At 36.4% G+C, this 25,661-nt stretch overlaps 1 protein-coding gene across 1 annotated transcript in view; it reads left to right on the top strand.

Annotated features, from left to right (window-relative positions):
* Window positions 1–25,661, top strand: part of LOC135080264 (hemicentin-2-like) — a gene marked incomplete at its 3' end in the record, with an annotated part of 312,023 nt that overhangs the window by 270,262 nt on the left and 16,100 nt on the right. The window contains exons 5-6 of the mRNA XM_063974951.1: window positions 763–843; window positions 5,424–5,507. Coding sequence (XP_063831021.1) covers window positions 763–843; window positions 5,424–5,507 — 165 coding nt within the window. The remainder of the gene's footprint in view (window positions 1–762; window positions 844–5,423; window positions 5,508–25,661) is intronic.

The following is a 25,661-nucleotide window of genomic DNA, read 5'->3' as shown; positions in this document are numbered from 1 at the left end:
GTTGCAAAAAATATAAAACTACCTACCAATTTAAGGCCACAGAAAAACTCCTTAAACTTAGTTCTCCGTGGTTGTTATGCCAACAATTTGCACTGAGTTTTCAGTGTAGCATTAATAATGCATGATTTCAAAATACAGCCATTACCATCAATACCTATGTTAATAGAATTCCTGGGTACAACCTCGCTTCAAATAGTTTCTGGATCGACTAAGTGTTTACTTAAATCAATCAATCGTAGAAGGGAGAGAAAAGAAAATAGTACGTGTAACACAAGAATTCTATGTTTAATTACAAACCTTGAATACTTGTCATTTTCCAATTTTGCCATAAGTCGATTCGTCACACTTTTGTAAGATCGATACATAGAAAGTTCATCATCAACATGATAAAGTTTAGGTATTTTATTACAGTAGTTACTCCAAAAAAATTTGCTACAAAATAATAATAGTGTGACGAAAGCTTATTTCGTGACGAATCCACTTTGTGCCAAAATGACAATATCACACAAAAAGTGTGTTAACTACTCTTTATGTGGCAAATCGACATTAACCCATAAATCGTATGTTTTAAGCCTTTATGTTTCTAAAACTCGTCTCCCACATTTAAATTCAAAGGAATCTCGCCTAACACCCAAATACCCCTATAAATAACGCCAAATTCCAAAAGGCAATTTCGAAGAGAAGTCGAGTTACTACTACATTAAACTCTCAAGAAAATTAGCGTAAATGAGATTTTTACAACTTTCATAAATTTCTTTTCAGCAAGTTTCCTGGATCAGGAAAAGGGACTGGCACATATTGAGCTCCGGGAAGTTTACTTACACAAACGACGAGCGATTTCAGGTGAGTGAATTTTTTGACATTTCTTTTATTATGGTTGGTAGGTATTACACATTTGTCATTTCATTGATTAAATTTTGACAATAGATCATGAAAATTGAAAAAGAATTAGTTACTCGATTAAGAGAAAAAAATAACTGAAAAATTTTACCATACTTATAGTCGTGCGAAATTTAGTTTAAGGCTGGGTTGCACCATCTTAATTTAACTCACAAACGTCAAAAATCTGTCAAACTCCATACAAAAAGCACGGGTTATCGTTATAGTTACCGTTAAAGTTAGATGGTGCAACTCAGCCTTAGCAGTAATGACTTTACAATCAGATAAGTTGTGGAGAACTGGAGACGCGAGATTGACAGATTTTTGACATTTGTTAATGTAATATGGTGTAACGCAGTCTAAGTATCATAACACCAGTGTACCTACCATGAGTTTACGTTAGGTGTTCTCGCTAGCGAGTACGTCAAAAATCTCTATGAAGATTTTGTTTATTGAAAGTAGCCGCTAGGGGTGCTGCACAATATGTCATACAATTAATGTCAATTTTTTTACGCAGACGCTAGCGAGCACACCTAACGTAAACTCATGGTAAGCACACAGTATTTAATGCCTCTCACGGTTCCCATGCACAACGAAAGCTCGACATGACTTGGCATCACTTTACCATCAGCTGCTGATTTGAAATTAACAAAATACAAGTGTTAACAACAAACCCTTGACACAAAAGTACATCAACATAACATAGTAACAACATGGAAACAGCATAATCCGCGAACATTCCGCTAAGCATATTAGGAACAGCTAATGGATATATTCAGTGTGTAATAGTCATTCTGGAATGTCAGGGGTCGCCAACATTATGGTTTTATTTTGAAAATGAAAATGTGATTCTGTCAGATTATAATCTGACTCATCATGTCTCATATTTGGGGAATGTACTATGTATCATGAGTAGAGATGTAAATTGGCTGAATTTGACCGGTCACGATGGAAATCAAATTGACTGAAATTGACCGTTTTTGACAGTTAATGACTTGTTTTTGACCGTTTTTGACTAATTTGACCATAAATGATGGTCAGTCAAATTCAGCCGCTTTAGTCATTTTCAACACTAATCATGAGTAGAGTTTTATAAAGGATACCAATGATTTAAATTTCACACTGTATAAAGGATAATAATATGTGACGTTCGTAGTGCAAACGAAAAATTTCAAGTTGACTTTGACATTTAATATAATAAGTTATAAAATATGAGCTGAGTCTGCACACTGTTTGAAAAACTAATAACACTAAGGTATTTTCTTATTCTAAACAAAGTGCTATTACATAAAATGTCTTAGCTTTGATAACGTAATAAGTTACATAACATTATGAGCTACGTCTCTAGAGTTTCATAAACTAATAGCACTATCGCATTTCTATCTTTGAACTACAAAACTATTTCTAAAGTGCTACTATTATTATGTTGTGGATAAAAAAAACTTTTCAGTTATTGTCTCTAAATGTGTTCTACATAACGTAAACTTAGGGGATTGCAAATATTACTAAGTCCTAAGAAAGTCAAAAACATGTAACGGAATCTCCGACTTACCACTTTAGTGGAGCGATTACAGAAAATAATGGCCTATTAAGTACATGTTTTTTTGTGTTATTATGAAAGTTTAGAAAACTGTGCAGTTTTTAAAATTATTTTGGACCTATGGAAATTCTTTTTTTTCTCATACATTTCAGTTGAAAATTTTAGAATGTTCTGCTAAAAGCATATTTTTTATGTTTCTAGCAAAAATTTTGTATCTTGCATCAAAGATAAGAAGGTGATTATTTTTTTCAAATATCTGCAACTAATAGGGAATCTGTCAAAAAATAGAAATCTGAGAAACGTCAACCCAAAAAAAAGATTAAAAAAAAAATTAAGCCACTAGGTCATGAATTTTGAAAAAATCACAAAATTAACTATAACTTCTAAACTACGAAAAATCGTAGAACATACATGGGGGTGAAATCGATAGGTCTAGTCCTCACCTATCACCTGCAACCTTACAAGAAACACCCTGTATAAGGCACAGCTACAGAGAACAAACAATAACAATACAATTAACACAACAACATAGTACAATATTAAGTCTGAATTTATAATTTATAATAATTACCCAATGGTTGCCCAATCCTGACCAAACGCGTCATTCCGTTCTAATATCGACACACTGGTCTTATTTATTGTTAATATTCATTTAGCCTAACACACGGTACCTATAAATGCAGTATTTGCGGTTGTGTTGATTACTCCACCGCAAATTGACGCTTCAGTTTCAATGATTATTTAGGCAGCACATCAAGCTAAATAAGCTCTATGTTGTTGAAATAAGAGCGATTTTGCAACAGAAATTTATCTGATGTACTGATTATTTAGCAACGTAGAAACGTACTTATTTGAATCGAGAATTAGGACATTGTTTTGATTATTCGGTAATTGTATGCGACTAAAAATTTTAGGTAAATGAATAATTGAAAATTGTTGAAGTAACCGAAGATTGTGAACATTCTATATTTTAAATGGATGTTAAAATAATTAACAAAATCTGTCAAACAAACAAAAAACACCGGTTATCGCTATAGTTACCGTCAAATTTAGGTGGTGGAACTCAGCCTAAGTAGCTCAGTCAGATGGAAGATCACCCGGTAAGTGAAAGGTCATGGATTCGATTCCCGCCTTAGACAGTTCGATCATTATGATATTGACTAAAAGTAACAGAATAAAACAATTGTCTGACTTGATACGTCTCAATTTCACTTAACTTTTCAACCGACTTCAAAAAAGGAGGAGGTTCTCAATTCGACCCGTATGTTTTTTTTGTTCATCTCTTTCTTACACACCACCATTACAGAGCGAGTAATAGAGTCGGATGGAACATAATAACAATATCGATTTGTAATAGAACTTTGGTGGCTCGTTTTTGCTAATACCGATTTACTAACTCAATGTGAACCATCGATGCAGAGCGTTTAACTATCCTGCGGTCTAATTTAGTTGAATTTTGAACTAAATTGATGACTATAGACGGAATTGAGGATTAGCGTTATAGAGTTGCTTCAAACAAATGTCCTTTTAATGCCGTCCAATCACTGGGGCGGAATTAAGTTGTGGTAGTTTTGTGGGATTGGATTTTGATAGCAGCTTTAGGTCGAGTAGCTTAGGGATTATTATTTACTGTATTACTACTCATTGAGGAATGTTTTTTGATTACTGAATGTTACCTTAAGCCACGGATACACTAGGGGACAAATTTCCTGTGTAACTCAGATTGTACTTGTTGCAGCAACATTCCCAAACTGCCTAGAACTTTCCCTCAGTGTGTCATGCAACATTCTACGAGACACGAGACATGTTTCTTGTTGTGTTGACGCTTGATGCTCTGTGAGCAAAAACACGCGACATCGTTAGAATAGATTTTTTTGATTTTTGAAATAGAATAGAAAATTCATACAAAATAATACTGACCGCCTCGAATTGATACGGTTACGATTCGTTTTCGGGTTGACTAATTTGCTTCGTCCTTTAGTGTTTCCTTGGCTTAACACTGCAGGCTTTTAATTTAATAAGGACTGCAGTATACAGTGTGAGTCACGTTAAAGTGTACATATGAAAATAGATGAAACTAGACCTATTTTTATATGTACACTTTAACGTGACTCACACTGTATAGGTCTCCCATCCCATCCCATCCACAATAATGCTTTAGTAATTTCATTTCAATTGTAGTACGTATATTAGGGAAATCATAGAATTCCCTAAATACTTATTACCTGGAAGCTAAAACTAATTGCGTCAAGCAATATTCGTCTATGCCGAATGCCATTCATAGTCAAACTCATGATTCGAATCACTGAATTGATTCAAAATTCCTTTGTTTAATTAATCCCGGTTTACGCATTACTGGCTCAACAAAAATCAAAGTGATTGTCTGAAAAAAATATAAATTCCAGTCCAACCTCCTAATTTTTTAAGCCGGTTAAAAAATTAAGCTCATGCTTTCCTAAGCATGCTTTCTTAAAAAAATAAGCTCATGTTTTCTTAAGTTAATGTGCCCGCCCGTTTGTCTTCTGATTGGTTAGACACCTACAAACAGAGGCTCAAAAATGTTTATATTATAATATCAGAGTTGTGCTCTTATATAATTATCCTCACCTACCTTGAAATACCATTATTTTTAAAACATTTATGTATAACCTACGCCGAACTCTACTATACTTTGAGCAAAAGTATGGAATCACTCTCTTGTGTTTTGTTCCGAGCCGTCTTAAGGACTGAATGCCTATACATGTATCTATGGTATCAATTTAAAGTATCTAATATTATTACCATTAAAATTGTACCATGTTTGTTTATCTTCTATTAGTCATTTACTTCTTACGATCATTTGGAACAAATAGATTCCATACTTTTACTCGCGAGTGTATTTTGATTTCTTACCAAATAAGTACGAATAAATATATGCGATTCCTTATTTTGTTACCTACCTTATCGTAAATTAGTTTCAGATAGTGGTAATAGAAAGTGGGCTAATATTTTTTTGTTATTTCAGGTCCTACATGGAGAAGGGTCTGAGGATTGGACGCTTCAGATTAAATTTGTCCAAAAAAGGGACAATGGCACCTACGAATGTCAGGTAAGTGGCATAAATATAGCTTTAAGACGGTTTATTACATACACCCTTTACATACAGGGTGTATTATCTACGCTAGATAAAAGTTATGTGAGTCAAACTAGATAATTACAAAGCGAGTATATTTCTGAGTTAGTAATGTCTTTACATATTGTAGAAATAGGTAGACCTTATAGTGATAATTAAGGAAAATTTTACTCCCTGTAGGTAGGTAGGTTTATAACATTAAGTAACTTCTAAATCTAAACGGCTAAAATTAACTAGTTAGGTAGGTAGGTACATGACTTTAAAATACCAACAAAACATAACCTAATTTTACTTCTACTCATCATTAATTTAACAAACAAACGTATGGCAAATCGGAGACTTATCCTTAAAATATAAAAACATCACGTGCCAAATAAATTATTTTTCTAACCTTGAACGTCCCAAAGCTAAGCAGAGGTAGGGTTGCCATCTGTCCGGGTTGTCCCCACATTTTTCCTGGTCTAGAGGGCGTCGACCATCCGGGAAAGTTTAATGTTTCTTTAAAAAAAATCAAGTATTATTTTACTTTATACAATTAAGCACACCAACAACAAATATATTAGGTTTACCTACTTTTGTAACCAACATTTAAAAGAAACATTTCTTATAATATTTTATGCCACATAAGGGTAAGCACAACATTTATAATCGTATTCTTATGAGATAATCTGAGTTACAAAACTAGAAATGTTATGCCCTATGTAGTATAACTTGAGAACTTAAGCAGTTTCTCTTTGAATTTAGGGTGCAAGTCTTAGGCCAATGCAGGGCAACTCGAATAAGTTTGATTATTTTTTAATCTGTTTACATGTCCGAGTTCTGGGCTCCAAAATCCGGGGTTTCCACGTGTTTTTTTTTTAAATATTCTTGGACATTTTACACTGCGCTTCTAGTCCCAAACTAAGCAAAGCTTGTACTATGGGTACTAGACAACGGATATAAACATAGGTACTTAATTTTTTTTTTAAATACATACTTATTATACATAGAAAACACCCAGTCCAATACAAACAAATATGTTCATGCACACTAATGTTTGTACTGTGCGGGAATCGAACCCGCTACCTCCGGAATAGTAGTCCGTTTCGAACCACTACACCAAACGCCCGAAATTTTTGTACTTTTTTTGACTAGTTTTGTCCTGGATATCCAACTTTAGACATGGTTACCCTAACCAGAGGTCTCCTTTTACTATGTTGACGCCACTCCGGCTTCAGACCCACCCTTGTCAGCTTAAATATTTAGCTGGCGAGGTATTTATGGGATCCACCAAATATAACGCCACGTCGCCGTAAAAGCAAATTCTCGGATAAAGAATTGCAGATTTATCAGGTAATGTCATGGGAAAATAAATATTTTAGTTGTTTATTTATTTTTACCGACCGATTTTTATGTGGACCGACGACCTGATAAAGGTAGCAGGAAGGCGCTGGATGCAGGCCGCTACCAACCTTGCGATGTGGAAGTCATTGGGGGAGGCCTATGTTCAGCAGCGGACTCCTGAGTCCTGTGGCTGAAATGATGACGATAATGATTTATTTTTAATATTCACAGCTATTGGAAAATATGCACAACTTAAAGCAAAGCAAATTCGTGCAGTAAAACTGGCCATCAACGTAAATTATAATTCAATGATTATTGTTTGTGTGTTTGTGCTTACTTACATGCTTTGAGAGTTTTTCTATACTTACTTAGTAATTAATAGTTACACCTTGAAAAAGCTTCCGTGGTTTCAGGTGAATTTCAGTTTATCACAGAAAGACTATAATTATCACTCTACGAATAACCGAGATAGAAACTATCTCAAGTTTTTCCCTAAGGTCTTAAACTTAATCTATAAGTTCGTTACCTAAATCTAGATTTCTTACTAAATCTCTGTACATAACGAGTAACGACGATTTCATAATTTAAAGACCAAATTGCTTTCATATACGGAAAAATATCAAGAAAGCGATTTCTCAAACAAAATTTCTGGTTATTGTCAATTATAATTGAGGGGTTTTTATGTGCCTTAATAAGGTCGCGAAGACAAAATCATGTTATGTATTCTTTATAAGACGCGTGGAAGAGGTTTTTCATTCCGCGTAGGTGGGGGATTACCCGTAATCTTACGCGACGTATATTGCGTTAAGGCAAGCTCACACTGTCAGGCTTAGTGACAAAATAAGTCATTAAGACTAACTTTTGCCCGCGACTTTACCCGCGTTTTCGGTCTCTCACAGACTTAGGCTGATTTGCACCTAACTTTAACCGTATCCATAAAGATAACCGGTGATTTTGGTATGGAGTTTGACAGATTTTTGACGTTTGTTAAAGTTAAAGTGAGATGGTGCCTTAGGTAAGATTGTGGTAGTCAGCCAGGCGGAATTAGAGCCCTCCTACCACCAACCAAACCGAGCAGAAAACTTTGCTCCACTGGGAATCGAACCCGGGATCTCTCACACGACGTATATTGCATTAAGGCAAGCTCACACTGTCAGGCTTAGTGACAAAATAAGTCATTAAGACTGACTTTCGCCCGCAATTTCGTTCGCGTGAATTTAGATCTGTCCCAGAAAGTCTTTGCCTCGCGCTTAAAAAAACTGGGACAAAATCTATACTATGTTTTCCCCTGGGTCTCAAACTATACATATAACACACTTTATCTAAATCAGTTCAGCGGTCTAACCGTGAAAGGTTAACAAACATTGTTCTATCCATCCATCCACTTTCACATTTTGCTATATTATTATTAGAAGTAGGATAGAAAGTATGATAGGTTGAGACATCAAGAGCTAAACTATATCTTTTGCGTTCCTAATATCTGTTATTTCGCAACAAAAATATGGCTATTTACAACTTGGCAACAGCTTGATGAATCTCGTTCGAAAAATATTAAAATACAGAATTTGTAAAAACATATTCCCCTAAAAGTGTGAACTGGCGATATAAAAATCATAAAAGTAATTTATTTTTGCAATTAGGCTTTTAAAAACCTTTTACACGTCCCAGTATAATTTAACCCTAAAGTGTTTGGGAAAATAATTTTGGCCCTTTGATTAAGGCCGTGCTGAGACGATATTTTTTAAACTCGTCAACATTTAAGGCATATTGTTTATTTAATTAAAATCTGTTTAACAGAAATAATTATTAACATTTGTGATTCATTTTGTGGAGAAAATAGACCATAATAAGTACTAATTTAATCATAAGGTCTTCCAGATATTCAATAGTACTTTACTTTCATCAAAGTCAAAGTCATCATCATCATCATCATCATCATCATCATCATCATCATCTCAGCCATAGGACGTCCACTGCTGAACATAGGCCTCCCCCAATGCTTTCCATGTTACCCGGTCAAAATTTCAATCCAAGCCCGGCCAAGTCAAAGTCAAAATTTCTTTATTTGTATAGACTAATAAATACTTACAAATCGTCAAATATTTTGCCCCTTAAATAGCTCTACATGTCTCATAATCTTTTTACCCTACCAGCGCTTCGAGACCAACATTTTTCAAGTGCTGAGAAGAAGCGCCGCAACAAACTCAGTCACCACTGACTGTCTCTAAAGAACAAAAAACTTATCTATCTACTACTTATCTGTATTCTCTTAACACCTCTGTAGTCCTGTGGTAAGAAAGTACACTTTATAAACTCAGCGGTTCTGGAATCAATTCCCATACGCACAAAAAATTACTGTGTACTTATAGTTTCGTTACGATATTGCAAGCTCGAATCAACCTGATTATCCGAAAAGGGTCATGACGTCAGTTGTTATAACCCACGATATAAACAACATTCTACCTTAACTATCCATATAACTTGGCTGTAATCTATAATCCCATCAAAAACAATACTTGTCAAAAAAACCAAGTCTCGCAACTCAAGTTGTTCTACGGTAAAAAGTTGTGAGATCCATGTAATACCAAGTCCAGGCCAGGAAATCTTTAACGTTTTACATAAATTATTGACTTGGCCATCGCACTAAATAATTTAATTTACACGTGTTTTCATGCGATGGCCAAGTCAATATTTTATGTAAAACGTTAAAGATTTCCTGGCCTGGACTTGGTATTACATGGATCTCACAACTTTTTACCGTAGAACAACTTGAGTTGCGAGACTTGGTTTTTTTGACAAGTATTGTTTTTGATGGGATCTCATTTCTTTTTGTATTTTGTAGATAGCAGTTATGTATCTAGAAAACTGGACCGAAATTGAAAAATTTTACTCGACTTGGCGGTTGCACTAGCGTGCCCCCAAATCTCATTTCTTTTTGTATTTTGTAGACAGCAGTTATGTATCTAGAAAACTGGACCGAAATTGAAAAATTTTACTCGACTTGGCGGTTGCACTACCGTGCCCCCAAATCTCATTTCTTTTTGTATTTTGTAGACAGCAGTTATGTATCTAGAAAACTGGACCGAAATTGAAAAAATTTACTCGACTTGGCGGTTGCACTACCGTGCCCCCAAATATTTTAGTTTTTCCTTGATTCATACACCAAACACTACTTATATTCCAAATTTGAAGCTTCTAGGTCTGCTAGAAGTGCCTTAGAATTTTGATGATCGGTGAGTCAGTCAGTGAGTCAGTGAGTCAGTGAGTCAGTGAGTGACAAAATTAAGTAACTTTGACCCGTTATAATTCTTAAACTACTGGTTCAAATTGAATGAAATTTTAAATATACCGTGTCTTTACAATGCCTGCATAGCTAATGAAAATTCAGCCTTCTAGTTTTATCCACAACGAAGTTACAGGCGGTCGAAAATGGCCTGAATTGCTTCGAGAAAAGGATGGTACGGCCGTGCCGCTTTTTTGCTCGACTTGGTGGGGGCACTGCCGTGCCCCCAGAACTGCGTTAACCCTTTATTTACAAGCCTATATCGTTCCTAGTAAAAAAGCCATGAAATGGTTAAGAGCAGGGATGGGGAACCAATGGCACACGAGCGTGCGTCACAACATTTTATTGTTTTATTTTGTTCAGGATGAATTACTACGAAATATAAAGAAAATTATTATGAAATACATAAATTAAATTATTATTACGACAGCAGATAACTACTCAGGAAGAAAGCTTCATACCTAATCATCAAGTCACAGAAGAACTAACTACCCTACCTCCAACTGCCGAAACTCAATAATGCTCTTAACATTATTATTATGGCGACAGACTTCGATGGTTGTGTTATAGCTAGTCAGGTGGAATTAGAACAAGTCATACCCAATCAATAAGCCGAAAACTTTGCCTGCACTGGGAAATCAAACCAGGCGCTTCTGGGTCAGAGACAGGTGGCCACCACTTAACCACAGAGGCGGTTCAAATAAAATATTACGAGTGAAAGTTTTTTGTAGTAAATTAAGTGTTTTTAATTATTAGTCATGGTATATTTAATACCAATTAAATATCAACGACCCAATTTTCTAAAAAAAACTTGACAAAAAACTTATCTAAAAAAACAATGAAGGACTTTATGAAAGATTTAAGATACAAAAAGGTTTGCCATCCCTGGCTTAGGGCGTCAACACACCCATATCCATCGTCACGAACAAGCGTACCCACCTTAATACCTTGACCAGTTCTTGCAGAGTTAGTGCACAATAAAAGGGGACCGAGTTGATCAGTTCGACTGGTTCTGGATAAGTGTTAACAGATACGTGATGGAAATGCTGATGGAATTCGCAAAGGCACGTATTTGTCACGGAATATAATTTGTGTAGCCACCTTTAGATTTGTGCCTGTACAAATATCATAAATAACGCAAATCTTCCTGAGAAATAAGCATGGATGGGTGTTTGTTACTTGTTCAAGTTCATGCAAAAAAGTCTTAACAGATTGCGGTGTAACTTTACAATCCATTTTAATATTATAATTATATGAGAATTGCAGAAGTAACTTTGACTGCTTGTTAGCCTTTCACGCATAAACTACCTACCCATAAAAATGTGATATTTTGAGACACAAAGAAAACATATAAATACTCGTATCTCACTTTTGAAAGGAGGAGACGTGTGCAATTGACAGAGATTGCACAGAAATACTTCTGTGACAGAACGAAATTCACGCCTGCAAAGCCACGGGAAAAGGCTAGTAGGCTGTAATTAATTAGATAGACATTTTATCTTTGGGGCGAAGTCGCAGGAAAAACTATTGGTGTTAGTAGGAAGGCTCACAGTCGCACTTCCAATGTAAACGTGCGGTAGATCGTTTCCCATTGGATTCTATCTTATACAGAAGACACACCAAGCTTTACATTTTGGCATCTTATGTCACTTGTCATAGGTGCGATTTTGCAACAAAACTGTACAGTCTGGAGTAACATTATGAATATTGATCAGCGAAGGGTGTTCTTTGCGAATACGATAGGGCTACCGCCTTCGGTTAAATATTCACGAATAATTTCGCTTGTACCAGGCTGTTACGAGTAAAATTGATTCTGGAGCTGTATCTGTCAAAATTACATGCTGTAATTTTATTATCAAACTAGTGACCGCCCGCGACTTCGTACGCGTGGATTAATGCCTTTAGGGTTGAATTTTGCGAAATCCCGTCTTAGTGAGCACCTACGTCACGCTGTTCAGACTTTGGAGAGGCCTGATTGTCACTTACCTATTTATCCTTTAGTAACCTCTTACCACATCCGTGTTAATTACTACTTTAAAATAAACTCCGCTATTTTGTAACAACCAGCGAGAAGCATTGAAACTCAAAACTGTAATCTAAATTTAATTTCACATAAATGTATAACGATTACTAGGTACTTCATGGAAGTACACTTACGAGTACATTGATTAAATGCCTGTAATACGGTCTTCGGTAAACAGAACAGTTAAACCCATATGACTAAATCAATCAAAACATTAAAATCATCGTTTTCAATACAAATCCCATCGTCAATAGCGTCAAAACGGGAACGGCAACATCAATAATAAATTAACAGCAATCAATTAGGGTATTACAACACATCACCCGTTACTAATACGTCAATCGCAGGCAAATATCGGATGACAAGCCGTCACGTTTAGCTATATGTCACTCAGTACGTCCTACATACAGGGTGACATTGCAAGGTGCGGCCAAATTTTAGGGAGCGACTCAAAATCATGGAGGTAGCAGGAAGGCGCTGGATACAGGCCGCTACCAACCGGGCGATGTGAAAATCATTGGGGGAGGCCTATGTTCAGCAGTGGACGTCCTATTGCTTGAATGATGATGACTCAGAATCGGTAACAATCGATTTTACAACAAAGATTTTTTTTTCATAATTAATCATTCCTAAAAACAGGCGTGAATAATTTACTTCATTCATAGAAAAATACACACGCACGTAACAATATTTTCGTACGTATACGTCGCGAATATAAGCTTTAGGCTGAGTTGTACCATCTAAAAGTTTATCTAACTTCATACAAAAGAAAAACGCCGGTTTACTAATAAAGGTACATTAATAGTCTATGATTTTTGAAACTCTGTCATATTCTCATTTTGTTCTAGAGCTTATAATAAAAACTTAGCAATACCTTGCAATGTCACCCTGTATAAGTTCGGATATCTTACCCACCCAAGATACATTGTCGCCTCGGATTTCCTTACTCGATTTCCGACTCTACCCTCGACTATTTTAAGCTTGTTTTGTCTTGTCCCAAAACCATCCATTTACCGATTGATTGATACCCTGACAATGCGTCGTGAAGCACCCACAGTGTTAATTATTTACGCCATTGTAATGAGAGGATTTACATTGTATGGAACTTCGATAGTTAAATTTACATCCATCTTGAATGGGTTTGTATTGTCTTGTTACGGTAACTTTGTTTTGTTAAACGGAAACTAATTAATAGTAAGGATGCTTTTACTTTCTAACACTTCGGTACATTTTCGAATCTATGTGTAGTTCGTTCAAAACAATGTTTGAACGTAATTGTGAACATTTTACATTGAAACCATTAAATACATACCGTAAGTACTTCCGTATTCATCGTCATTTCAGTCACAGGACGCCCACTGCTGAAAATAGGTCTTTCCCAATGATTTCCACATCGCCACCATGAATAGGCTTCAGAGGCAATATAATAGGTGCAGTAAGGAGGGAGATATAGATATCTTTTCTGACTCGCTGGGGAAATTTAAGAAAAAAATACAACTCTCATTTGCACATGTGTCCGTTTAGCCAAGATCTGCCAGTTAAATTTGAGGTTTAAAATTGTTCTGAATGGAAATAAATTAAATTAAATTGAATATTGTGTCAAAATCAGCTGTACGTTTAAGTTTCATATTCTGTCAAAGTCCACTTTTGCATGCCGTGGCAGCCTGTAATTAAGATAGCACCTAGTCCTAAGGCAAAATTATGTATGTAAACCCCTTTGCTTGAATTTGTGTCTGTCTTGTTGGTTGTCCTAATTAAATAAATAAATAAATAAATAAATAAATCGCCCGGTTGGTAGCGGCCTGCATCCAGCGCTTTCCTGCTGCCTGTATGACAGGGTTGGTCCACCTTGTGGGTGAACGTCCCACGCTGCGTTTTTCGTATTGATTGTTTAAACTCTTCCTACTGGTTATTTTTAAATTTCGTTCATTAGTTATTAAATAACAAATTCACTAACTAACAAAACACTAAAATAGAGTTGCATTCAATAATAATCTTTTGAAATTAGAATGACAATACAATTACGATTCACTTCTCATAATTCCTGGAAGTAAAATTAAGCAAACATCTCTTGAAAAATGGCGTCTAAAGAAAGAATTGTCGTAATTCCCACAGGGTCAAATCGGGACTCGAGCAAATCCAGGCCCGTCTCTAGTCATCCATAATATAATCGCTGACTCGACAGCTCTGACCCATATAAAAACCATATGGGAAATCTTAAACCAATCCCACAAAATTCACTGAAGTAAATAAAATCTCAAATGAAGACGCGACGTGCCCGCCGAATTTAATCCCTAATTTCAGGTGTATTAAGACTCAATTTGACTGGATCGTTATTTCGGCTGAATTTCCCTTAGGAGAACTTAAGCCTTACCTTTTCATCAACTCCGAATTCTTGTCCTTTCAAGCGAATTTGTGTTTAAGCTTGAAAGGGTTTTTTTAAACGTTGTCACGCGTTTTGCGTGAAATGTTGATAATTTGAATGGGTTAAGCTTTATTGTTTAAGGTACAGTCAGCGTCAAATAGTTTGTGATACCCAAAGTGGTCCAGTAAAGTTGTAACAAAGACGTGTTGCGAACTTTTTGACTAGGTACTTTGGGTGTCATGAACTATTTTGACGCTGACTGTTCACAATGGCACGAGGAGTACCAAGTTACGTTGGATTCACGCATAGTTTTAAGCTAGATTCATATTTGTCTGACGTATTGTATTGTGACGCACCAGAACAGAATCGGTTTCATACATTTAGGATGCGACACGTGAGAAGCCATCACGTTACGACACAACACTCTATTTTAAACGCCACCATAATTAGGTTGAGTTGCACCACCTAACTCTGACCGTAACTTTAACGATAACTGGAGTTTTTTTATGCAGTTTGACAGACTTTTGACGTTTGTTATAATTAAAGTAAGTTGTACCATAACTCAGTCTAAGGCTGGGTTGCACCATCTTACTTTAACTTTGACAAATGTCAAAAATCTGTCAAACTCCATAAAAAAACACGGGTTATGGTTATAGTTACGGTAAAAATTAGGTACAACTCAGCCTTAATGTATCCGTTCTGATGCGTCACCACAACACAACAGAACAGCCAAATATAAATCCGCCTTTATAATAGGTGTAGGTTAGTCTCACTCTAAAACTTTTGATACCCCAGATAATGTTACCATTACAAAGTGTAAGTATAATTTCCGAGATCCTTGCTTGAAGCAAAGTTCCTTGATAAAGCTGTTCAATTGCTGGAAAGAAACTTTGACTCTAAAGAGTCTAGATTGCAGGCTCTCAAACTTATGATCCAAGACACGCCATATTTTTTTCCACAGATAACTAAGAACCATTTAAAGAATTCTTTAATACCCTAAGGCTGAGTTGCACTACCTTGTCCGGTGTTTTTGTATGGAGTTTGAAACATTTTTGACTCTTGTTCAGAAACAGCAAATCGAACGCACAGCATTGAGTAGAGCTCTGTGATTGGTTCATGTGTCACCCTGTGCGTCCACGCGCACTGTGAGACCTCGTAGTAATGTTTGTGAATACGGGTGTAAGCGAGTTAAAATAGTTATTTTTGAACTGTGATTATGTGAAATCTGTTCCCGAACTCTTTGCGATCACTACCAAACCCCTGGGGGTCACGTACCCCAGTTTGAGAATCTCTAGTCTAGGATTAATCTGGAATGGCTCTCACCATTCCACCTCGGAAATAATCTCTGGAGAAGTTTGATTTTTAACCTCTTCGCCCACTCATAATAGGGATATTAGATATAAATTTCTCCCCAGTCTAATTGACCGACGACCGGCAACTAACCACTCATTACTTAGGCTGGGTTGCACCATCTTACTTTAACAAAAGTCAAAAATCTGTCAAACTCCATACAAAAAGCATCGGATATCGTTATATTTAGTTACAGTCAAAGTTAGGTGGTGCAACTCAACTTTAATGTTATTTAGATCTTATTGTATCATCTTTCATTCGCTTTGCACTATTGGGTTAGTCCTAAGGTAGTATTGAGTTTTTTGCATCTTCGTGTGTTAAATTCATGTTATAACGTAGCAATACTCTAACGCGACGTTGTGATACATTATACCGATATATACTTCAAAGTAAAGTTGTGAATGCAGTAGCAAATATTATTATTGCTAGCACTTCCACATTATCACATCCTTGTTCCACTGACATGTGTATCCGTAACGATTTATTTTTCATTTGATGTCGCGATGAAAAACGCGCGTTGAAATTGAACTCTGAATCCCGACAGCTTGGCAATCATCCGCCGTCATCAAAAAAAGCATTTCCCAGAATGTTTCATTCGGTAAAATCAAAAACGTCCATAAAATCTGCAAGTCTACCGACGACTTATCCAATTTTGTTCAATCATTTTTTATCATGCTCCAATGACACAAGGGTGCCATTTTCATTTTGCCGTTAATTAAAAATTTTCGTGTTGGATTTCATTGGATTATGCTGATCTTCGGTAAATTCGATTCATGTGTAAATAAATATTTCGACAGACGGTCTTTGGGTGTTCGATATTGGATATTCGTGCAGGTGATTATCGCGAATTAAAATTTAATTCAGTAGTTATTGCATTTAAATTATCCTAAGAGATACTGCGCTTGGTGTTTTAACTCACTGTCTTCTTCTGTTGCTACGTCTGCACACTTTGAAGAAATGAGTTAACACACCAAGAATAAGAACAGAATTCTAAATTCCATGTCACAAAACAACGATCAAAATTCGATTGAACATCAGTCATAGATTTATTCGTGATTAGTCTTGCATTGATATTCAACCAATCAAAACCAATCAATAATCGAAATTATATGAAGTTGTGAAATTCATATACACACCTAAAAAACGTAAATGATGTTGTTTCCCACAGAATGCAATGAAGTGTTATTAAAAATAAATATAAATTAATATTTTCACGAATAAACCCAAATGTAAAAATGTTATGTTAAGAGTAAACGACCATATTTTAAGGCAATTAAGTAATTATATTAAATAAACAACTTGAAAAAATCGAACTGCCTAAGGCGCGACTCGAACCCACGACCTTCCGCCCGGCAAGCGGAAGTTGAAAAACGACTCTATTCGCTAAGAAATTTTAATATCGAAGTAATTAATTGTATTTAAAATTGACGAAGTTTAATGCAACAGTATTGAATATACACTGTAGGTTCAAGTTAAATAAAATGAAGGTCCAAATACAAAATAAGTCAAATAAACACCTAAATGCCTTGTCAATCATAGACAAAAACGACCCATGTTACATAAGCTTTATTGTAAGATAGACATCAGTTTGATGGTCCATAATAATATTCTGGGATGCCGAACGACCTAGACACGGTGATTGGTCTGAGAAGGGTATAAAACGATTCACGATACATCACAAGTATAAACATCTTTAGAACATCGTATTCAAGGAGATATGGAGTGAACCTAAGCTGTGAATGGCTGAATAGGTGTTGAAGATATTTCAAACTAACTTCTAATAAGGTTTATGCTAAAGCTAACTGGGATTTTACAATTAATTACAATTTTGACAAGTTGGATGGACAAGTTTAATTAGATCCTGAATCACTTTGTCCTAAAATGCATAGTGAAAAAATGTTTCAAAATTTCCCAGTTTTGCAGTTGGTTCGTTTCAGTCTAATGACGTCCACTGCTGGACTAAGGCCTCCCCCAAGGATTTCCACAAAGACCGGTCCTGCGCCGCCCGTGTCCTGGCACCTCCTGCGACCTTCACCAGATCGTCGTTCCACCTAGTGGGAGGCCTGCCCACACTACGTCTTCCGGCTCGTGATCGCCACTCGATAACTTTTCTGCCCCAGCGGCCATGAGCTTTGCGAGCTATACCACCATACCACAATGTCACCATGGGAATAGCACAGAGTTTTCAGAGTTGCAAACTTGGGTGAAAACTTCTCTCTAAGAACCTAACAATATATTAAAAATCGTGGATAGGTACATGCGTGTTTGCGATGTTGGATGTCGATATTGGACTATTCGTAGTTTTGCATTTCGTTCCGTCACAGAGATTGTCTTCTATAAAACGTTTTCAGATCCTTTACCTGGAAATGAAATACAATTTACCATTTCGTAGAACGTTCATGTGCTAGGTACCGACAGTGAAAGCGACACCCGGGTCATTAAAAATGCGAAATTAACGATTTTTTCTTCAAAGTTCTTGTGTTTCTATTATAAAGAAAGAAAGAAAAACAATTTATTTTGGTTCCAACTTAACAACAACAACACAGATAATAAAAGTAAGAATGTAGTAGTTTGAACCAAAATTGGCCACCGCTCAGCATGGGTCATGCTCTGTAGTAATAAAACCCAGAACATGACGCTGTTATTCTGCGGAAACCATAACCATCAAAAACAATACTTGTCAAAAAAACCAAGTCTCGCAACTCAGTTGTTCTACGGTAAAAAGTTGTGAGATCCATGTAATACCAAGTCCAGGCCAGGAAATCTTTAACGTTTTACATAAATATATTGACTTGGCCATCGCATGAAAACACGTGTAAATTAAATTATTTAGTGCGATGGCCAAGTCAATATATTTATGTAAAACGTTAAAGATTTCCTGGCCTGGACTTGGTATTACATGGATCTCACAACTTTTTACCGTAGAACAACTGAGTTGCGAGACTTGGTTTTTTTGACAAGTATTGTTTTTGATGGGATCTCATTTCTTTTTGTATTTTGTAGACAGCAGTTACGTATCTAGAAAACTGGACCGAAATTGAAAAATTTTACTCGACTTGGCGGTTGCACTACCGTGCCCCCAAATCTCATTTCTTTTTGTATTTTGTAGACAGCAGTTATGTATCTAGAAAACTGGACCGAAAATGAAAAATTTTACTCGACTTGGCGGTTGCACTACCGTGCCCCCAAATATTTTAGTTTTTCCTTGATTCATACACCAAACACTACTTATATTCCAAATTTGAAGCTTCTAGGTCTGCTAGAAGTGCCTTAGAGTTTTGATGATCGGTGAGTCAGTGAGTGACAAAATTAAGTAACTTTGACCCGTTATAATTCTTAAACTACTGGTTCAAATTGAATGAAATTTCAAATATACCGTGTCTTTACAATGCCTGCATAGCTAATGAAAATTCAGCCTTCTAGTTTTATCCACAACGAAGTTACAGGCGGTCGAAAATGGCCTGAATTGCTTCGAGAAAAGGATGGTACGGCCGTGCCGCTTTTTTGCTCGACTTGGTGGGGGCACTGCCGTGCCCCCAGATTATAATTTCAAGTAATTCAGTAGCTGTTTAATGCTTAATCACTTCATCAAAACAAAGTAGCTTTCCTGTCTGTCCCTATGTATGCTTAGATCTTTAAAACTACTCAACGGATTTTGATGCGGTTTTTTTAATAGATAGAGTAATTCAAGAGGAACCGTGTGTTGTACCGTGCGAAGCAGGGGCGGGTCGCTAGTTTATATTAAAGTTAATTTCAATGGTAGTTCAGGGTAGTTCACTTACATGAGATTATAACAATTTACAACAATGTTTGTCTTGTGACGAAGCATGCGCAAAGCCCACAAACAAAAAATTATGTAGGTAATAAATAACTGTTAACATTATTTCGAATAAGTAAACATCTGTAACTCCGTTGACACAGAAATAATGGCTCTCAAACAAACTATCATTTACTCAGTCAAGACTAGGTAGGCGTGACTAGGTGTAGTAACCTTCTAAATAAGATTGTAAAAGAATACGAGATTTTTTTTACTGTTCGGGTATTCGTAGATAACTGTGCGGGAGGGATAGTGTTTGGTTCGCCCAAGTTGGCAAGTTAACAGCAGAGTAAATACAAATGAGTAGGTCATCTTCATAGGAACGCACGGGCGCGGTTTGTATGTGAGCGCGCCAGCCAACACGTATGCGGCGCGCACGCACACACTGACAAAGTTTAGCGGTGATTAGCGGCACAGTAGATAAATCAAACAGTACGGAAGCACAAAATATAACAGAAGGTAAACTCATGTATGTACCTCGCTTTGCATACCTCTCTCGCTCGCACGCTCGGCCGTCGCGCTAGGGTTGTCTTGTCATGTGTTGCGTTTATTTCGTTACGATAGAAAAATGTTACTCTTAATACTATGCAAGAAAGACAATAACAGATATCCACGTATACTTATTTATATTTAGTACGTTATTATAGTCATAGTTTGCAAACAAATACACGAGAAGGAAGTAGTATTTAGTTGAGTGGTTGACACTATTATCCAACTAATATTATACTTCGTCGCTGCATCCTCGAGATTTTCATATTTACCAGGTAGTCCACTTCTCATTGTACTAGGCATCGAACATTTTAGAGCATACAATACAAAAAAGTACTTGTTATGACTCGATATCCGGCGGTAGTGGGGCACGCTTACGTCACACCCCTCCAACCGTCGAGTCGTCATTCGCTTCGATAGTGCGGGCATCGTAACATCGAAATTTCTCGTTCGTGCCGCAAAAATTAAATTAAATTAAATTGGAAAAAGTGTGTGCTTCGTGTGTGTTTAAATGTGAAATGACCATAAAAGTAAACATTTCGATAAAATACACAGTTATTACGTCGTCTAGAGCGACGCGACATTTGGAGGATAATAATGGCTACCTGTTGGGGAATCAGGAGACCGGATCAAGGCCGCAAGGCCCGCAAGTAAGTGCTCCGCCAACGAAAGTGCCTGGCAAGCTGCAGTCTGCGAGGAATCGCGCCGTATTGCAAAAAACATCACTCATCGTGAATCACAATGATGACTACGACCACTCTGGCAAGAGTGTACCGACCGAGAGGCAGATAAGTTTGGGGAATATTTAAAACAATTATTTTGTTTTTACCCAACTGTAAAATGAATGGCAAAATGTTTTTGACTATGTTCAATCTGTGCTCGTACATAGGTACGTAATATATTCGATACTAATTTAACACTAGTTGTGCTGTGATGTGAGTTGTGCTGTGATGAAGTTCATACCGTGTTCATGGAATCTTACCTTAATGCTATTAAGGTAATCTATGTATTTCCTAAGAGTAGTGATGCGATTACTACCGAAATACCAAAATCGTAATAAAGAACCTCGATGCGATTGAGGTCAAATACGAATCTCTTAGAGTAGTGATGCGATTACTACCGAAATACCAAAATCTTAATAAAGAACCTCAATGCGATTGAGGTCAAATACGAGTTTCTTAGAGTAGTGATGCGATTACTACCGACATACAGTTCACAAGAATAAAAACTCGCTGCGTGCCTCCGCACGGCGCGCCTGCCGTGGCCACTGGCCCCGCCGCCCCGTCGTCTTCCCGTGCGCCCAGGTGGGACCCCGTCGTGGTTCAGCTGCTCTGCAACTGCCCTTCGCGACCTATGTCGCCCCGTCCGAAAAACGGTGTCGTAAGGTGAGTGCGTCCATTGCTATCATAATTACTATTGAACGTAACTAAATTTACTTAGCTGGTGTATTTACATACAGGACCTACCTATCAGATTTTTTGTTTAAACTATTTAAATAAAATAAGAAACTATATTCAATTGTACTAAAACAATGATTTCGAATAATCAACCTGTAAACCATCAGCGAGACCTTATATATATTATGTATTTCCTTGAGTAGTAATGCGATTACTACCGAAATACCATAATCGTTATGAAGAACCTCGATGCGATTGAGGTCATATAACTATTACCTAGAGTAGTGATTCGAAATATCAAAAGAATCGGATGATTCAACACAGGAGGAAATATCAGTCTGATAAACCAGCAAAACCGAATATAGAGGTTACATAGGTAAATTGTATTAACTTCAGACACGGAAAAGTTATCCCGTTAGCCAATAATATTTTGGAAGGCTTAGGTCAGCCTAAAAAGTAAAACTGAGGTGTACGCACTCCATTTGGAGATGAGATAATATTCTGAACGCTTGGGCGAATCTTGGCTAATTGACTGAGGGACGAGTCAATCCAGAAGTTGACTAAAAATACCTGCACATGTTGTCACGTGTCTTACGCAAATAAATTAAAACGGGGGGCTTATCCCTCAAGGTAACTGCTCGAGGAAGCGCAGAAATAGTAATAAAAAAGAAAAATACACAAAATGATAAGATGTATTTATTTAAAACTTTTATACAAGTCCATAAATTAAATTAAAATTACAATAGGAATAATTTAATCTAAATCAAGAAAATGTTATTTAAATGTTCAAATATTATTTTCGAATATTTGCCTCTGTGTGGGGTAACCGGTTCACGCACTTCTTTTCCTCAACACCATCCGGTTACTGTATGTGTGCGCGTGCGCAAACATCACCAACACCCTACAGTAGTAGTGCAACTGTCGCAATTTTTTGAGCAGCAGCTTTATTGAACGGTGGCATGATAAACACCAAAATTATTAAGATTATATCAGATATTTAATAGCAGTAATCCTACCTTTAGGTTTTGAGTGCCAAAACACATCAGCAGTTTCAGTTTCGGTCATCCTTATGAACAGCAGCGACGACCAGCGATTGCTGCAGCAATTTCGTACAAAACAAACAACAGCGAATTATTTCCGCTTTCTACGCTTTATTCTGGTCTCGTGATAAGGTTTAATTTAAACCAGTATACCAGCTTCATTCCATAGTTACAAAACAGAAGCTTATGCCAACAACTTATAAACATTTTCACTTTGGTCTACCCAAGAACTGCAATGTTTTTTCAATACATAGTTATACATAATTATTATACATAAATATTTGATATGTATGTTACTGTAAAAGCTCGAACTACGGTTAATCTTAAGATTTAAGTGTAAGTCTTAGGATTTACCGACATGAGTTGGTAAATGTAAGAATTTCTGAAAATACGACGATTTTTTCGAGCTTTTACCATTCGAATTCAGTATATGCTAGGTTTTACCTCTGTCAGCTGGTAGATGTTGGTTTTAGGAATAAAACAATGAGTAATTCTTAATTACCTACTTACTTTCATCAACTATTAGACAATCGGAATTATAATAATCAAATCGGAATTATAATAACCCATCATTGATAGTAGCGCCATAGCTGGGCACCGTTAATCAAATAGTTAACTTCGTTAATCGTTAAACCGTTAATAAAAAAATTAACTTCGTTAAACCTTAAAACGTTACATTTAGCAAGATTTAACGCAAGTTAACGTTAATCGTTAATCCGTTAACACATTATAATAAAACGAAAAAAATAATTGTATGCAAGGTTCAAATAATTTCGAAAGCTTGTATCATGCATGGAATTTATTCCTCTTTTATGTTTGCGCTACAATAAGCTTTCGAAATTATTTGAACCTTGCATACAATTATTTTTTTCGTTTTAGTAACAAATGCATTTCAGAATAAAATCTTGTTTTTAAAAAAGTTTTTTATTATTATAATTTTATTTTACACTTTTTAGTAGTAGAATATGAGCTAGTGAACGCCAGACCTACGTCATTTTATAAAAGCTGAAAGTTTGTCAGCGTATGCTCCCAATATAGGATAAAATGTTGGTGAATCATGAAGTTTGGGTCATCGTGGCTTTGGCAGCTATCCTAAAAAAACTGTCTGGCACGGAGTTGGAACTGTCGAAACTGTCTGGCTGATGAGGAAACTACTTCTAATTATTGCCCTTATGCTGCTTTTACACTATGCGGAAATTAGCCGAGTCAAGTCAAAAAAACAGAGGAGTGGGGATGAAAAATGAATGAATTTCATCCCCACTCCTCTCTTTTTTTGACTTGACTTGGCTTATTTCCGCGCAGTGTAAACGCAGCATAATATTTTATTTAAAAATCGGCTTTTATTTTATGGTATAACGTAAGCCTAACTTTTACGGTGGCTTTTTCTGTATATTTAATAGACTGTAATTACGTTATACCATAAAATCTGATTTTTATGTATAATATTTAGGCAATGATTGTAAGTTGTTTCGACATCAGCCACACAGTTTTGACAGTTCCAACTCCTTGCCAGACAGTTTTTTTTAGCATAGCTGCCAAAGCCACGATGACCCAAACTTCATAATCCACCAACATTCTAACCTATATTGGGAACATACGCTGACAAACTTTCAGCTTTTATAAAATGACGTAGGTCTGGCGTTCACCAGCCCTTAGTCTATAATATCTCAATCTCAGAGCTATGGTTCAATTACAATACAATTTAGCACCAAAGTGCTCGAAAAGACAAATCCAACAAATCCAAACTCGATACTAAGTTTCCACCGTTTCGTTTAGGAATTCCTATGGCCACCTCCTGACTCCATTATCAGGACCCTGGACATCATCTAGTACTAAAGTGCTCGAAAAGACAAACCCAACGAACCCAAATTCAATGCGATTCCGCCCTTTCATTTAGGAGTTCCCATGGCCACCTCCTGACTCCATCATCAGACCAGCTTAATGGTACCATGACATTGCATTTTCATAGTATGTACTTACATAGGTAATACCATATTTCAGCTCAATCGGTTGAGGAGAACTGCTCTTAAATTCAGTTGCAAGATTTGTCTCACACATAATATACTATCAAGTGAAGTCATATAAAGCTTGAAAATAAATAAAAAATTGCATATTTTATATCGTTTCGTTCTGGCACGTTCTGGTTACAAAAACTGTTGTTTTAGGTTCTGGAAGTTCTGGAAGCCCGAACGTACTTGTCAACGCGTTTTGCTAGTGTTTTTCAGCGTGCCTGCTGTATCTTTTTGGTAAAAAGTAGGTACTGGATTAACGATTAACGGACTTAGGATAATTTAACGGAAGTTAACGAGTCCGTTAACATTTTTTAAAGTTAACTTAAAAGTTAATCCGTTAATAGAAATGTTAACTTCGTTAATTAACGATTAACGGATTAACGAGTTAATGCCCAGCTATGAGTAGCGCATACCTGTAAATATCAGATCTAGCTTATCTAGGACACTGACATTTTGTACTGCCTGCATCCTACTAATATTATAAACGCGAAAGTTTGTGTGGATGTTTGTTACTCTTTCAAGCAAAAACTACTGAACTGATATTGATGAAACTTTACAGTATTATTGTTTACTAGCGGCCGCCCGCGACTTCGTGCGCGTGGATCTCGTTTTACCCCCCCTTCATCTATCTTACGCGGTTCAGATTTTTTCATACAAATGTTTTTTCCCGCTAACTCCCGTTCCCGTGAGATTTTTGCAATATCCTGTTGTAACTAAGCTTTAAGTTTACTAAGGTACCTGCATGCCAAATTTCAAGAGTCTATCTTACGCGGTTTAGATTTTTTCATACAAATGTTTTTTCCCGCTAACTCCCGTTCCCGTGGGAATTTTGCAATATCCTGTTGCAACTAAGCTTTAAGTTTACTAAGGTACCTGCATGCCAAATGACATTGGGAACTTTTTGCCCCACTTTTCGAAAAGTAGCGGACACAAACGAAACCTATCACAGATGATACATACTAATATCCAATGAATTTCCGTGCATTTTTTTTTCTCTCTTATATGGGAATATTGAGAAAATGAAGTTTTAA

Source organism: Ostrinia nubilalis, chromosome 17 (assembly GCF_963855985.1).
Source record: "Ostrinia nubilalis chromosome 17, ilOstNubi1.1, whole genome shotgun sequence".
NCBI classification, from domain to species: Eukaryota; Metazoa; Arthropoda; class Insecta; order Lepidoptera; family Crambidae; genus Ostrinia; species Ostrinia nubilalis.
Note: the sequence above shows the minus strand (reverse complement) of the source record. Positions and strands in the feature narration are given on the sequence as shown.